The following is a 17375-nucleotide window of genomic DNA, read 5'->3' on the forward strand; positions in this document are numbered from 1 at the left end:
CAGTAGCTATTTATAAATGCACATAACGATCAAAAACATTTACTTTAAAGAAGTGACATAAATTGTCACATCAATTGTCAATTGATTATTTAGAAAATAAATATTGAATTTCTTGTGAGCACATAACTTGATCTTTAGTAGCCTATACAGCAGATACACTTTGGACTACTTAACATGCACAGGGAAGTTCATAGCATTTACACTGCATAACTGCATATATTAAAATATTTCACACAGCCCGAAAACTTTGAATGTGTGAAGTGAAGTAGTATAAACAGAAAAATACAAGTCGGTCGTCTCCGTTCTTACCCTATTTTGAGAGACTGTATATTACTCTGTGAAGAGTGAGCCCTATTTAGCACAACCTTGAGTTCGAACTCTTGTAGACCTGGAGTCTTGTGTGGCTACACCAGTAAAAACTTGTCCGGTTTTAAAACCATGAAACTATGAGAGCATGTTGAACCCTGTGGTCCAAATTTTGCTGTTTTGAACCTGGTTCATGCCACTGGCTAGTTGGGACCAATAAGCAATATACTGCCTGGTTAGGCTCATGCAACAGTAAGTGGTAATCTTACCACAACACTTTCACTGGTAGTGGATACAGCAACTTCTTTCATTGAGGGACGTGGCTCTCCTTAGTGTTAACTGTCCTGCAGGGACTGTGGAGCCTGCAGCCAATCACCCGATCAATGTCTCTGATGGGTGGGTGTGCCACAGCATGCCCCTCATTTTCTCAAACTTTAATTTCACCTAATTTATAGCCACTCATATAAGAATTTGATTGCCTGTGGTTGGAGAGGCACAAAATCTTGAGTATTTCCAGCATAAAAATGAAAGTTGCGTTTATATGTTATATCTATGTGTCCTGAAGGCAGCATCTTAACAACAAAACAACAGGGGACGAAGGATGGAAACTTGAGAAACACCAAACTGCATTGTATCCATCTCATTGTCTCACCCATTGAGAACAGTTGCTGCCAATATAAAAAAAAAAGAAACCAGCCAGGCTTACACTTTACCAGACTGAACAACATGACACTGCAAGTGATTTATAAATGTCTTTTATATCTTGATACACAATGCAATATCCACTGTGACTTACAGGCAGATTGTGCCATCTGGAGGAGCAGTGCATCTCAGCTGCTGCACAGCTCAGAAGGTCAAAGAAATCACTGTCTCTAACATTATCCCAACTGGCGCAGGCCTGTCAGATAGTGACAAGATCCACAGAGCTGAATCTGTGCTCAGAGCAAGAGCCTTTATTGTTTGAACAGCTCTAGGTCTCCGGAATTCCAATTTTTCCTTTAAATATAGCATTAGGCAAGCATACAGTATATCCTCTAAAATGCTGACGGGGGCTGAGGAGGTTCTAATTGTGTCATTCCAGATTAAGAGTGGAGAGAATGCAGCTAATATCGCTGGGGAGCTGGTGAACCACACTAGGGGTAGGATCCATGCTGGAGACGTCAGCTCCTCTGTCCGGCTCATAGAGCAGCTGCTGGACATTCTGGATGCCCAGCTCCAGGCCCTGAAGCCAGGCAATAAGGAGTCTGCTGCTAGGAACTACAACAAGGTACAGTACTGTACTGCCACAATACTGAATACAATTCTTCCCACACACTGACACACTGCAGTGTACTACTGTAATGAGACACTGCACATAACACCCTTCCCACACACTGACACACTGCAGCACACTACTGTACTGAGACACTGCAGATAACACCGTTCCCACACACTGACACACTGCAGTGTACTACTGTACTGAGACACTGCAGTTACTAATAGTGTAATCACTCGGTGAGACAGAAGAAAATAGGACTGTCCTGACATACTGTATAGAAAATGACATGTTACTGCTGTTGTGGGCATAGTTACATTTCATGTCACACACAGTAAATTCAAGCAAGAACTTTAAAAGTCACTTCCCACACTGTTGTCAGTTGCCCAAAATCCCAAAAGAAGCTCATATTGAAGTTAGGTGCCAATGGAATGCCCTGTAGCACAATTGTCATGAAGCGAAATAAGAGAAATTGCATTGTGTGTGCTGTAATAAGTGGTGGCTTCATTCACATGTCGCATGGGGAATGAATAGGATTAAAAAAAAAAACAGGAAAAACACAGCATGCCTAACGATTTCTTTCACAGTGAAAATACCAGTATTAATAATTCTGAACTTTATTTTATACTTTGAAATCTCAAAGCCCTCAGTCCTCTACTAAGGTAGTGCCTCAAATTGAACCTTGACCTGCATTTATTTGTCATTCTTCTCCTTTTCCATCCTATACTGTACCAGGTAGACAGTTTACTGTTACAATACTCCTTTTCCAAAGCACATCAACATCAAAATCACATCTCCACATGCAAGGCTGAGGGAATACAGTATCTAAAGAAAAGTGTATACACTCTGTCATTCTCTACAGCTAGGCACTTCATAATGAATGTTAAGTACTGTATGCCCTATGAGAACATTCCTAGGGAATGGGGAATAGGGTCCTGCCTTTTTTCCTGTAATGGTTAACAAAACTTCTTTTTTTCAGCTACAGAAGAGGGAGCGCACCTGCAGAGCATATATCCAGGTAACATCACCTCAGTCAGGCTTCTGCCCAATTCTCCTGTCATCTCAGTTTCCTCTAAATTCTGTTGTCACCCTGGACGCCAGCCTCTGATTCTTTGCTCTCGTTTCGGTCCTTAGGTCTCACAACACAGGAATGTCCTGTTTGTGCAAGAGATATTTTCTGCACACACAGGGCATCATGTTTTTTTCTTTATTTTTTTCGGTCCTCTGTCCTTGTCATTAGGAATCTCTTTTCTTTACTTGGATTCTTTCAAGTGTTCTGTGCCATGAGAAGCTCTGATGTCTTCCCCCCTATTCTGTTTGTACAGTCCACAGAAAAGCCTCTGAGAAATGCTGGGGTTGCAAACCTGGCCTAGATTGTTTATACCAGTGTTTCTGAACCTTTTTCCATCTCACGGCACACTTTCGGAAATATACAAAAGTAGTAGTGGCATACCTTCCCCCCACACACACACATCGGCCTGAGCATAGTATTATTTCAATTTTGAATCAGTGTCTGTCTCATCGTTGTTGTGCTCCACTCTGCCTCTGTTGGGATTCAAGCACAGTCCCTGGAAAGGATCAGTTCTTAGACAGTGGATAACTCCACAGAACCAAAAGGCCGGTCTTACACTGTCAAAAGGCAGCTTTTTTCACTAGTTTTCAGAGTTTCAGAGGGGGGGATGTTCCTTCTGCAAGTGGCTCAGTGCACTCAGTCCTGTTACACATACAGTAAGCTGACGAGAACTGCTGACAGTGAACCACAGAGCTCTTCTTTAGCTGCTCTCTGGTGTGCTCCAGCTCACATGAACAGTCTTCTGTCTCTTAAATGAACACCTACCATACAACACAACACTTTCTCTGTTCCACAGACTAAAACACCCATCCATTTTCTAACCGCTTTATTCAATACCGGGTTGTGAGGGAGCCAGAACCTATCCTGGCAAGCATTGGACAGAAGGCAGGATACACCCTGGATGGAACACCAGTCCATTGAAGGGTACACACAGACAACCACACAGTTGCATCAGAACAATTTTCCCAGGACCTAATTGACCTACCAGTATGCCTTTGGAATGTGGGGAGAAAACTGGAGTACCTGGAGGAAACCCATATGAACACGGGGAGAACATACAAACTCCACACAGAGAGTACCCCTGGTCCGGAATTTAACCCAGGGCCCTAGCCCTGCGAGGCAGCAATGCTTATTCACTGCACTACTAACCTGACCAAAACTAATAGATCTAAATACATCTAACCATTATAAAACTTTGTTTTCTCTCATACCTAATTTTTCCAAGATAGTGGAGCAGATCTGTTACTGTCTAAAGGCACACCAGTGTTCTGCAGCACTCCTGTTGAGAAACTCTGGCTTATACAGTATCATTACTGCAACAAGCAATTACCATGTGAAAGGGCTTCTCAAGGCAGGCAGTGAGAAGAAAAGTGGAGAGGGAACATCAGGAAATGTCAAGAGAGAATATATCGGAATGCTTTTTCAGGCCTTTGAAAAATGTTGGACCATTGAAGTCTTTTCAAACACTATATCCTCTTCTTTTCTTAAAATATGAGAAGATCGTCATATGCTAAGGTCACATGGCAGATCATTCTAAAGAAATGTATCATTTCCATAAGCCAAATGTTAATGTTTCTCTATTTCTCAATATCTCTCACTCTATTGCTTTTTCTCTATCAATGTCAATCTTGTTCTCTCTCCCTCTCTGCTACACTCTCTGTCACTGTAACTCCACTTACAGTACAGTACCTGTCTTTCTCTCTCTTGTGTTAGGGTTAAACTGACCTTGTCTGTCTCCCATTCTCTCTCAGTCATTCCCTGTGGTAAATTCTATCTCTCTCCATTACATGTTGTCCATTTTTCACTGCCTCTCTCTCTGTTATTATTTCTTTTTTATCCATATCCATCTTTTGCTGTGTTTGTGTATTTCTCTCTTTCCCTGAGTGAGTTTCTTCTTTCTCTCTTTACTTGAGCTAAGTTCTATTCTCCTGCTACTTCAATGTTCCTCTGTCAAAGTCTTTGTTTCTGGTGTTTTTTCTGTCTTCTTTCTCCTTTTTCCAGGATTAGTTTCTTCTTTTCTCTGGGCTAGTTTCTATTCCCCCATTTCTCCATGTTCCTCTGACAAAGCCTCTTTCTGTGTTATTTCAGTTTTTTCTTATTCCCTGTTCCTGGGTAAGATTCTTCTGTCTCTCTTTTCTCGGGCTAGTTTCTATGCCCCTGTCTCTCCATGTTCCTCTGACTGTCTCTCCCGCTGTGATTGTGTCTCCTGAATGTTGCAGGCAGTGGTACAGACAGTGGACAACCTCCTGCGCCCAGACGCTCTGGACTCCTGGCAGGACATGAATTCCACCGAGCAGGCCCACACAGCCACCATGCTGCTGGATGTGATGGAGAAAGGGGCATTCCTGCTGGCTAACAACCTCTACGAGTCCAAGTTCACCGACAAGGGCACCAACATTGGTGAGACAGGCGCATGGCCCACTCTTTAAAAACTTTCCAATTTTACATGTTGTTGTGAAGCCAGAATTTGTTGTCTTTTGTTACATTAGAGATGCTTTTTTCTTATATATGCCAACACTATTTGGAATGGGCAATTATCATTTAGAACCTGGCTCTCTGGTAACAACTCCTATACTCGCTCAGGAGATAATGAGTCTCATGCAGATGTTCTTCTCTGAAGTATTCAGCTGCAAGCTCAACAATGCCTGACAGGAGAGATAGTGTCTATTGGAAGAATGATTCATCTCTCAATGACATTACTGAAGGGCTGCAAGAGATGCCAGAGAAGTCATTGGCCATATGATCCCAACTCTAATGCCCACTTAGCTTTAGAAGCTTTCTGTCACAGTCTGCTAGTCAGTGACTCCTGTTTGTCCCCCAAGTTTGCACATAATCTATGGACAGGGTCTTCTCTTGTAATTGCCCCAGAGCTGTAGAATTCTATCTTCAAGGATATGAGAGAGTCACCTACCTACCTAGAGTGATCTATGCATTTAAATCCAGACTCCAAACGTTTTTCTTGAGAAAGCCTTTTACTCACTTGATCTGTGTCTGCCCCTTGCATCTTCTTCTGCATTCTGCTTGTTTTTTTATTGTGCCAATTTTGTTACCACTTCTCCTTGTTAACATTTAAGTTACTTTTAAAGGCACTTTATAAAAAAATAAGGTTTATTATTATACAGCCCCATCTTTACTGTAACAGGTGGTAGTTGCTGGTGGAGTCATCCAGGTCAGGTGTAACCTTTAGTTTTGATGTTTTTGCTGAATTAAGTTTGACAAATATAGTTAGATAGGAGATCACTCAGAAAACAGGAAATGACATGCTCCACTTTCCTACGTAGTTTAGGGAAATGGTCCCCCAGTTTTTGCCTTGGCAGTGTGATGTAGTTTGGCACTCACACACTGAGGAACTCCTCTTTCAATGCAGCGGGGTCACTGTAATCACCCCTGTCTCTCTGCCAGCACACTAACCCCTCTCTCTCTCTTACCAGCTCTTGAAGTTTGGGTCCTGAACACAGAGGCAGACCTGCAGAATCTATCCTTTCCTCAGTCCTTCCCCAGTGACAGCTCCATCCAGCTCTCTGCTTCCACTATCAAGCAGAACAGCCGCACAGGTAAGACTCTGAAACGGTTTAACACCAGGGGTAGTTTTTGGTTTTGCCCCATAGTAGATTAACCGCAGGATGCAGAGCTCTCTGTGGCCTGGTATTTCCAGTGCTCAGATCTGGTTTGGTGGATGTGAGCTCAAAGTATGACCAGTATGTGTGTCCCTAGGGTGGGACAATAGTACCTCACTGGCCTTCAGTCCTTGAATTTTCACGTTACACCTTTAGAAAATTGATATAGTGTCAGCAAAACTTGTGGGCAAGAGAAGAAGCTATTTAGTTCATCTTTCTCATTGGCAATTGATCCAAAGTCCTAGCCTAGCCGTCTGTTGGAGGAAAAGAGGAAATTGTCTTTAACAGGACTCTGGCAGCTTGTTCACAACACTGTATGTCCGGACATGTTCCCTTAAGACAGGTTAAAAGTGAAAAGAAAACATTCAAATCATACAGTACAGCCCCTTTGGTCATTTGTTTATTAGTAGTTCATTGATCCAGGGATCCTATCCATCTGTTGCTTAGAAGGACCCAGGATATCAGCTTAAACAATCTGACTATTCTGGATTCCTAAACCCCTTTGTGTAAAGAAGTGTCTGCTGTTTGCAGTTTTAAATACACTTCCCAGTAATTTCCTCCAGTGTTTCGCTGTCCTCGGGGACCTTGTCAATCCCTTTGGGGATCTGGAATCAACATTCCCTCTTAGCATTCTCAGATCCAGACTAAAACATTCAGTTCTTTTCGTCTGTCAGTAGCACAGTATATCGTCTCTTAGACATTCCTTTTTCTTTTATAGTTATGCAATAGACATTCCTTGAATGTACATGTATCTGGGAATGTCTCTTCTCTGCACTGATCCCAGAACAATAATATATCTTTTGATATGGAGACTGCAATTATGCAGGATATTCCAAATGAGGTCTTATTATAAGACCTATAGTTACTATAATGTAAGTATATTCTATAATTTTAACTTAACTTTTGCTGATTTAAATTCTGCACATTTATCTGTGCATTCTGTTCGTTCTGCTTGCCTTTTTATTGCTTTCCATTGTTGTCTAGAAGATGTAAGTAATGTGTCTACATTCAACACCCAAGTCTTTTTCATATGCGCAGTAATACCCCTTTGTACTTTATTATTTATCCATTGAGTCGCAAATACTAATACCAGAATTTGTTTCCATTGTCCAGAGTTTCACATATACTGGCCATAAGGCAACAGAGCACATAAACTCATCGAACTACAGGACTTTACTGTACATCACATTGTAAAAACCCAGTGTTTTACCTTTATTTTATGCTCTAATGCACTACATATATATAACCATACTGCATCCATAAATATGCAGTGTACTTGTGTAAAAGCAGAAGTGGAAACAATTATTTATAGTATGTATTTAATACTGCATTGTGTGAAACAGCAAATGGAAACTTTCATTAATGAACAACTTTCATTTTGTGTACTGTTACTGTATTAAAAGAAAGGAATCAATGCATCAAAATGCTTTTTTTGCAAGTGTGCAGACTGAATGTCTGAGTCCCAGCGCATAACTTACATTAATCCTTTTGGGAAATTTGATTCATGATCCATTGATTTGCTGCACAATGCACTTTTCCAGACCACATACCAAAAGTATACTGTGTTATGACTAGAGTTCATTCAAGTACGTTGTTAAATTTATAGTTCATTATATTTTATAGTTACCATCATGAACTCATCTGCTCTTGTCTACATTAAATGTCATTTCATACTTGAATTTTTCCTAAATCCTATTTAACTCCCTTTTCTACTTCAACAGCATTTATTTACCCTCCTGTGTTGGTATCATCTGTGAACATGACTAATTTAGGAACTGTACTACAATCTCAATGACATAAAGTCAGTGATATAAATGATAAACAACAGTGGTCCTAACAGAGATCCCTGTGGTACTCCGCTAACTACATTCTCCTCTGCTTGAACAGGCACCCTTTGTCTGTGCATTTTTTTATACATTAACCAATTCTCAGCCTCAAAAAAAAGCATTAACGCTGATGCATCTTTTATAAGGAATCTTATCAGAAACCCTATGAAAATCTAAATATGCCATCAGATATGACCTTTAGGGTGTTTCTTACTGCTTTTATGCATTCAAAAATTTCTAACAAGTGAGATGACGAAGTCCTCCATTTCTAAATCCAAGACATGTAACCCCTAGACTCATCCTGCCATACAGATGATCCCCTAGTTTATGAATAATTGTTTTGTTTCTTTAATCTTGATTATAATAGACATGCTACTGACTTGTCTATGATTACTTCAGTTTTGTCAATTTTCCTGGAAAACGCCATGTTCTGTTCCCCTGTTCTGAGTTTAAAATATGTTTAAGCTTCGCTTCCATTTATATCCTCGGGTTTATGTTTCACTGCTGATCCTGAAAGAATATATGGGATGGATTTTTTTCAACAGCTTTGAGGATTTGAGGCAGTAGGAGTAATTTTTTATTCCAACTCTTCATTGTGAAAATGTCCCCTTCCCCAACAAACTTGCCATCCCAAGACTTTTGCCGCTATTCAGAGTGGTATATGAACTCGGCTGTGACCTACCAGCTATGCGGTTCTGAAAAGACTATTCGTTCTGAATAGATCACTATCTTCTGTACCCCCCAGGCCCCTAATACAAGCAGAGTAGCAAGGATGGCTGATCCAAATTTGTCTGTCCTTAAACTAAGCGATCAATAAGGGAGTAAAGAGTTCGGCACATTGAATCATGCTCCATAAGTATAGAGTGAAGTACAGATCTTTCAGTTATTCTGGAACATGCATATACTGTATACTGTACATTGCATATAAGCACCACAGTCTGCATTAGGCCCTGCTTGACACAAAAGGCAAGACCTACCAGATAACGTGTGTTTGTGCTTCCTCCCTTTTGTGCTTAGTGCTCTGACACAGGGATGTTTTCTTTTGAGTTAAGGCTGCCCTTTTCATATGTCGGAGCTCTTGGAAGTAGTCTGAAAAAAAGCTGAAAAGAGACCAACAACAAGAACATTACTGGGGAGAAAACAACAATCCGGCTTTCAGCTACATCAGTGTGCTGCTCTGCGCTGGCTGACACTTTTGCATCTGTTCCATCTCCACGGGGCTCAGCCACTTCATGATCCCAAAATATTAGGGGAAGCTAAAAGTGGGGTCATGTGATGCAACTTGGAGGAGAATTTAAAAATCAGCATATTTTTTTTCCCCCTGCTTGGTTTTCACTTGAGACTTGAGAAGCATTTGGCTTTTCGCTAAGGCAGAGTGGATAAGATGGCTTCTGTCATTCCCAAAACATGCCTGTACCAGAAGACTGAAATCCTCCAAAACAAACAGCAGGAGTGGGGGGATCTCAAGTGTGTGTGGGGCGACATGTCCCTGTGTCTCAACAACAGGCTTCCCAGGAGCCCTTAGCATCCTGAAACACTGCACCTGATTCTCCTAGCATGCATGATGGGCGAAGAAAAGAAATAAGCAGGATGGTGATAGTTAATGCACAAGAGCACAGATTTGGCTTAGATTATTGTCTCTGATTATCAACAACATAAGAGCTCTGTAACAGTAGCACATACAGTAACAGCAAGGTACTTGACCCCACCTGTTCGTTCGGTTGTTAGAAGCCTGTTTGTTGGTCTGAAGATCTCAACACGTCATTGAACAATCTATTTAAATAATGTATCTGGGAGGAATGGGTTCCTTTTCACTTCTTCATTTCCTCAGAATTATTTCTTTGAAAGCAACGGGTACGAGCTACTCTAACAAACCAGAATACATCACGTTCTGAAATGAACCAGGTCACCCAAGATGTTGCTACAGTATAGTCAGTTAAGACTAGAATAAGACCTGTTGGAATGCAGTGCAGCTCTCCGCTTAGGAGTGACAACAGGAGGCTTTTCTATGGGTTTGTGGGACAAACTGTTCCCTCCATGCTGTGACTAGGGTACACTGAAGAATTTTTGGAGGGGCTCCGGGGATCATCACGCTGTGACCAATCAGATGACAAAGATGAGCCAAACTCTGTTGAAGGATCGCTTCTGTGTCCTGGCTCAAGTGGCTCTGCGACTACCTCAGTAAGAAATGGCAGGCTCAAGCACATGCAATTTAGTGAGAAAGAAGGCTTGGGAGTGAGTTTTTTGCAGGGCTATGGTATGTAATTTTTGAAGAAGCACGTGGCGAGAGAATGAGGGAAAGATGGAGAGACAACGAGATAGGAAGAGGAGTCTGTGTGGTGCGCCCCTCCTGTTGTCACTCACTTTGTTTTGTGAGGCTGTGAGGGAGCGAGAGAGGCGAGGGTAGATTTGTGTGCAGGGGTAGGTATTGGGCAGAAGATAAGCAGCTACACTGAGTGCCTCTCATCTGTCTTATCATCCCCATGCATTTTGTTAGAATAAAAAAGGAGAAAGACGGTGTTAGATTATCCGCGCTGTCAGAAAAAAAAATCAGTCAATTTTAAAAAGGCTCTTATTCATTTATCTCTTTTCCCCTTTCTCACTCTCTCTCCATCTCCCTGCTGTCTAATCCTGTGCTCTCATCTCTCCCTCTTTCCTTATTCACCTGCTTCCCTGCGCCCGATTCCCATCATTTGAAAAAACAAATCAAGAGCTTTTCATTTATTTATGGTGCAGATAAGCCTCATTCAAATGGGTAACAAAATTAATATATAACAAATCACCCCTGTGCCAGTGCTACTTTGGGTGATATACAGTATTTTTGTATGTGTGAATTTTATTAGTGCAAGCACATTTTTTTCAATAATTGTTTTTTACTTAATTTGCATTTCTCAAATATAAGAACTTTGGTCTCTTTGTTCTAAACCAACATATTGCCTTTGAAAACAGCTCTCGTGCTCTACCTTCCTGGGAACTCTCAGAAAGAGACAGTAGACAGGGTTAATTTTCACCTTCACCCATGCTATTGGCAGGGAAGGCAGGTGTTTGAGTGCAGTTTTCAAGCATATGGTGTGGCATCACAGAATTTCCTGGTCCCTCACCTTCACACATCTGTGAGGTGGATATCTTTGAGCTGTTAGCCCTGACGTTTAGAATGACTCTTTTGTAGAATGTCTGTTTTCTCCGGCAGGGTGTATGTGGAATAAATTAAAAATGATAGAGACAGAGGTACACATTTAAATGTGAACATTCTGCCCTTTATCAGTACAACTATTAATCTCTAGTAAAGGTCAGACACTTTCAAGTTACACAGTAACGCATCAGTCTTCTGTTAATATACAGTAGATCTCCATGTCAGAAAGATGAAATGATGTGGCTAACTCCGAGCTGTTTGAATAAGAGAACTTCAAAATCTTGGTCAGTCAAGCCATGGTCATTCACTCTTTGTTGCTTCTCTGTGTTGAGTTGTAAGGTGTTAATAAAGATGTTGTGTCACTTCCAGAGCTGGGCTGAGCTGGAGTATGCTTAAGGAGATTATCTGCAGCTCAATAAAAGTTATTTCTGTGTACTGCTTTCTGGTATTTGTCTCCACATATATAGCCAGGTACAGTATGTGGTGTTGATTGTGGGATTTGAATCCTTGACTCTGTAAAGTGGCACCTGTTTAATCTGTCCCCTGACTTTTCTGTCAGAGCACTGAACCTGTGTTATTGATGCTTCCTCTCTGCACAGGGGTGGTGAAGGTAGTCTTTTTGCTCTACAAGAATCTGGGACCATTCCTGTCCACGGAGAATGCCTCTGTCAAAATGGAACTAGAGCCTGGCTCACCCAACAAGGGCCTGGTGGTCAACTCCCATGTTATCTCAGCTTCCATCAACAAGGAGTCCAGCCGTATCTACCTGACTGAACCCGTCATCTTCACCCTGCAGCATCTCCAGGTACTTCCACTGGCTTTTTAAAGACAGCAAAATAATAACACACAAATTCCAATTAAAAACAAATCACTTGGTTACTCTTCCTGTCCAAACAAGTTGATGTTTAAAATGAGAGCAAACCTACACTGCTTAGTTAACAACAGACAGACCTGCTTGTGACCTCTGATCTCAAGGAATTAATTACTGTAACTTGTGGGAAGAATCAGAATATTTTAATTAGAGGAGTAATGCCTTGTTTATTACCAAACTTCACCAGAAGCCATGAACTCCTATTTAAATTCAAGCACACTGTGTAACAAGACTGTGTAATGTTGACCAATATGCTATTTCATGACTTACTGAGTAGTATCTCAGGATCAGCAGAAGGCAGTGCAGTTCAAGTCATTACTATAAATATAAGGGTTTTGTTAAACTCCCTGGCACATTTTTGTTCTCATTCAACACATACATTATAGGTGCCTAACAATTCTTATAGGCCCATCATTTCTCCAAATTCTGGAGATGGTAGTGTCCAAGTATCTATAGAGTCTAATTTGGTTTCTAAGTGACTGATTGTCCCCAGTACTCCAGATCCCACTAAACAGATGTAAAGAGACTGGATAGGAGGGCATGTTGATGTTTTATTTTTTAGATAACACATTTACAGTTTTACCTCTCTTTTCCACTGCCCTTGTGAGTCTGCTTCAGTATGCAAATTAAAACTAAATTCTGCAGTTTTTGTTGAACTCCTGTCCTTCTTGTCCTCCTTGTCTCTACAGCTGGAGAACCACTACAGCCCCAACTGCACCTTCTGGAATTACTCAGAGCGCACCATGATGGGCTACTGGTCCTCCCAGGGCTGCCGACTGGTGGAGACCAACAAGACCCACACCACCTGTTCATGCAGCCACCTCACCAACTTCGCCGTGCTCATGGCCCACCACGACCCTGTGGTAGGACTGGCAACACTGGCACAGTAATTCTCACTCACCACTGACTGCAGACACAGTGAGAGACTTCTTGGGCACCTTGTGAGATACACAAAAGTGAGACAGACACTGACACACATGCACAGAACAAATGGGTACACTCTACATTCCAGAGCATCTCATGCATTCGTGATAAATCACAGACACAGTAAATCACTTTCACTCTTCATAATGCAAGATTTTTTGCTGCAAACACACTCATACAACCAGACTTACAGTATGGTCAACCACCATCCGTGACAAAAACTCAGTCCTCTCATGCTGAACACAAATCAGGCAAATAACTTTCTGTGTGTTCATTTACTCAGTTCACATGCTGCGCTGCTGTGGAGCTTCGGAAATTCTGCAAATGTGTTTTATCAGTGGTTTCAGTTCTTTGATGGCTCTCTTCCTCTCTCCCCATGCCCCTCAGTACCCAGGCCGGATGCATGAGCTAATCCTGTTTGTCATCACCTGGGTGGGCATCGTCATCTCGCTGGTGTGTCTGGCCATCTGCATCTCCACCTTTTGCTTCCTACGTGGCCTGCAGACTGACCGCAACACTATCCACAAGAACCTCTGCATCAACCTGTTCATCGCAGAGCTGCTGTTTCTCATTGGGATCGACAAGACCCAATACGACGTGAGTATGGACAGACTTGCAAATGAGCCTCTATGCAATAAGAATGTTTCACCATTCTTTGTGGGTGCAAGAGAGGTACTGTACAGTGTCTTCAGACAACATCAAAAGGTGGTGAAAATGTTCTGAATTTGTTCTGCTGCAAACTCAAATAGAAATACATTTATATTGTATTTAATATAATGCCCAAAGAAGGCTCCACAGCCGCAACATTGTGTTTCTTAATGGAATAAACCATTACTTGTTCCTACATTTATATTGGACATTTTTGTTACTGATCTACGCATATTACTTTACAATGACAAAGTGGAATGAATGTTTGGGAACTCTGTAAATGTTATGTAAACAAACACTAAAATGTTCTTGATTTGATAAGCATTCACTCCCTTTACTATGACACTGAGCCCAGGTCTAGCATCACTGAGCTTCTAATTTCCTTGTGAGATCACTCTAAAACTTGGCTGGAATCCACCTGTGGTCAGTTAGTTGACATAATTTCAGAAGCAAAGTACCTGTTAAATAAGGACACTCAGTTGACAATGCATATCAGAAAGTCAACCATGTTTCACGATTGTAGTCCCACCGTACAGTACATATGAGCCCAACTGACTTGTTGTAATGGGATCTTTAAAATAGGTGGGTCCAGGAAAACTGGAACACCAAAAATACAGCTGGGGATAAATAAAAACATCAGAGCAATTTATAGTGAGGGGAAAAAATACAAAACCAAACCAACCTCTTTTTTTAGCTCCTAATCAAACGTCTTCACAAAGTCCATGACTAGACTATCAAAGCTGATCTGCTAAGTTCTTATCAGCTTAGTATTTACACAGGTATTACTATTTACACAGTCTCCCCTGTGACTCCCCTCAAAACTTCTAAATGCTTAAAACTCACAGGTCAGTTTCACTAAACTCATATTTTGGTATTCAGTTAATCCTTCTCCCTCTGTGGAGAGCACAAGTGGTCTGTCTTCTGCACCCAGCATCCTGCTGACCGAAACAGGAAGTCTCTGCTTCCTGCTTTTTCAATAGTCACCTGACCAGTTATCTTTCTGAAACTGGTCAGCTGAATGAGAACAAGCAATTCCCTTGGAGAATTCTGGGAATGTGGTCCAGATAGGGACTATGTCTCACATAATAAATCAGTTATATTCTGGTGTTTTTGATGACCCTAAAAAAATAAAGATTGTACTGTACGGTAGATCCCCTTTAAAATGAGGTAGGAGTATTATCACCCTGCAACTTACAACTGGCAACCCATAGAAGCTAAGCAGGTGTGAGCCTGGTCAGTATCTTGATGGGAGACCTCCTGGGAAAAACACTAAGGTTGCTGGAAGAGGTGTTAGTGGGGCCAGCAGGGGGTGCTCACCCTGCAGTCCATGTGGGTCCTAATGCCCCAGTATAGTGATGGGGACACTATACTGTAAACAGGCGCCGTCTTTCAGATGAGACATAAAACCGAGATCCTGACTCTCTGTGGTCATTAAAAATCCCAGGGCGTTTCTTGAAAAGAAACCTTGGTTTCCTGGCCAAATTTCCCAATGGCCTTCACCAATCATGGCCTCCTAATAATCACCCTCTATGAATTGGCTTCATTACTCTGCTCTCCTCCCCACTGATAGCTGATGTGTGGTGAGTGTTCTGGTGCACTATGGCTGCCGTCGCATCATCCAGGTGAATGCTGCACATTGGTGGTGGTGTAGGGGAGTCCCCATTACCTGTAAAGCGCTTTGAGTGGAGTGTCCAGAAAAGTGCTATATGTAAGTGTAAGCAAGTATATAATTATTATTTGTTGGCCTGAACAGATCCCGTGGTCTCCTTCTCTCTCTTTCAGATTGCCTGTCCCATTTTCGCTGGCCTTCTGCACTTTTTCTTCCTGGCTGCTTTCTCTTGGATGTGCCTGGAAGGAGTGCACCTGTACCTGATGTTGGTGGAGGTCTTTGAGAGCGAGTATTCCCGCAAGAAATACTACTATCTGTGTGGTTACTGCTTCCCTGCTCTGGTGGTGGGCATCTCAGCAGCCATTGACTACCGTAGCTATGGCACCAAGAAAGCGTATGTATCCCCAAACCCCCTTTCCTAACAGGCTCCATGTTCTGACCATTTCCCAAAGTAAACCCCACTTTATATACAGGTATACAGCACACGTCTACAAAAGACACTAATTAAACCAGCAGTGCCCTTTATGTTACTGGACTCTTATGTTAAGTGTGCTTCTTACATTTGTTAGCCTCATTGTGAAGTAAAGAAACTTGGTACAATAATGGGAAAGTTAGTGTTCTGGGCTTGTAACTGGTAGACTATGTGTTCAAATCCCAGCTGAGATATTGCTATTGTAACCTTGAGCGAGGTATGTCTCCTGAATTGCGCCATCACTTACATCCATTTTCTAAACTGCTTTATTCAATATAAGGTCACAGGAGAGCCGGATTCTATCCCAGAAAACAATGGGCTAAAGGTGTGATACAACCTGAATGGGATCCCAGTCCATCATAGGGCACACAAAGACACATACAGTCACACCACGGCCAATTTTCCTAGAAGCCAAGTAATTTACCAGCATGTCTTTGGACTGTCAGAGGAAACTCCCTGAGGAAATCCACACTATAACAGGGAAAACATAAAAAATGCACTGAGATAGCACCCCAGGTCTGTAATTGAACCCAGGGCCACAGTACTGCAAGGCTGCAATGCTAACCACTGTGCAGCTGGGCCTCCCTGCAGTAAAATACCCAGCTGTATAAATGGGTACTAATGTAAGTTGCTTTGGATTAAAATGACAGTCAAATCAATGAATTGCACATCAAGAGGCTCCTCATTACCACTGTTTGCATCTATAATGGGGCTCATGAGAGGAAGGACATGGTACGCAGCTATTTCAGGCTATGTGTAGGAGTGCATGGTTGTTGCAATATTCTACTACAATACATATACAGTATGTGACACTGTACAGCTAATCACCAAGACATATGTACACGCACACATATACTGTATATACTGTACAGCAGGTATAGAAAGTCACCACCCCCTTTCAAAATTTGTACCTTTTGTTGTATGACACTGAAAATAAAAACAAATTAAATAAGGCTTGTTCCATTTTTATTTAGACACAGTAACCCACATTAGCCAAGTGAAAATAAAATTCTAAAGCAGTTTGAAAATTAATTAAAATTGCAACAGTTAAATACCTTATTTGGATAAGTGAACAACCCCCTTACAATTGCAAAGTTGCTCAGGTATAACCGATCACCTTACAGATCACACAAGAAACTAATTGGCTCCCACCGGTGATCAATTGTGGTTATTTCGATTAGTTCAGAATATAAGCAGCTGTTTCTAGAGGATTCCACTGCTTGGAAGTGCATTTCTCAAAGCAAAGAATCTACGGAAAGGTGATTTCAAAAGGACTTCGAGAAAAGTTGTGGAAAGGCACAAGTCAGGAGATGATTGGTAGAGATGTATCCAAACAGACTCAAGGCTGTAATTCAAGCAATATGTACTTCCACCAAGTATTAACTCAGGGGGTGTTCTCTTATCCAACCCAGTTATTCTACTTTTTTATTTTTATTTTTTCAGACGTTTTGCTTTCTTTTTTCATTTGGATGTTACAAGGTACAATTTATAAATAAAACTGGAAAAAGTTTGATTTTATTTGTCTTTTTGGGCATTAGGGCAACAAAAGGTGAACATTTTGAAAGGGGGTGGTGACTTTCTATACTAGCTGTATACAGTATATACATGACTCATCTGTGGTAAACTACAAGTGCAGCTTGTT

The 17375-nt window shown here is 41.5% G+C and overlaps 1 protein-coding gene across 2 annotated transcripts in view; it reads left to right on the forward strand.

Moving 5' to 3' along the window:
* Positions 1-17375, forward strand: part of LOC148820883 (adhesion G protein-coupled receptor L1-like) — a 200631-nt gene that overhangs the window by 146897 nt on the left and 36359 nt on the right. For both annotated transcript variants that reach the window (XM_088932204.1, XM_088932205.1), the window contains 8 exons: positions 1388-1573; positions 2541-2579; positions 4853-5033; positions 6065-6187; positions 11809-12014; positions 12770-12943; positions 13392-13601; positions 15435-15655. In XM_088932204.1, the coding sequence (XP_088788330.1) occupies positions 1388-1573; positions 2541-2579; positions 4853-5033; positions 6065-6187; positions 11809-12014; positions 12770-12943; positions 13392-13601; positions 15435-15655 (1340 nt within the window). The remainder of the gene's footprint in view (positions 1-1387; positions 1574-2540; positions 2580-4852; positions 5034-6064; positions 6188-11808; positions 12015-12769; positions 12944-13391; positions 13602-15434; positions 15656-17375) is intronic.

The sequence above is a fragment of the Atractosteus spatula genome, chromosome 14 (genome assembly GCF_055471065.1).
Source record: "Atractosteus spatula isolate fAtrSpa1 chromosome 14, fAtrSpa1.hap1, whole genome shotgun sequence".
Lineage (NCBI taxonomy): Eukaryota > Metazoa > Chordata > Actinopteri > Semionotiformes > Lepisosteidae > Atractosteus > Atractosteus spatula.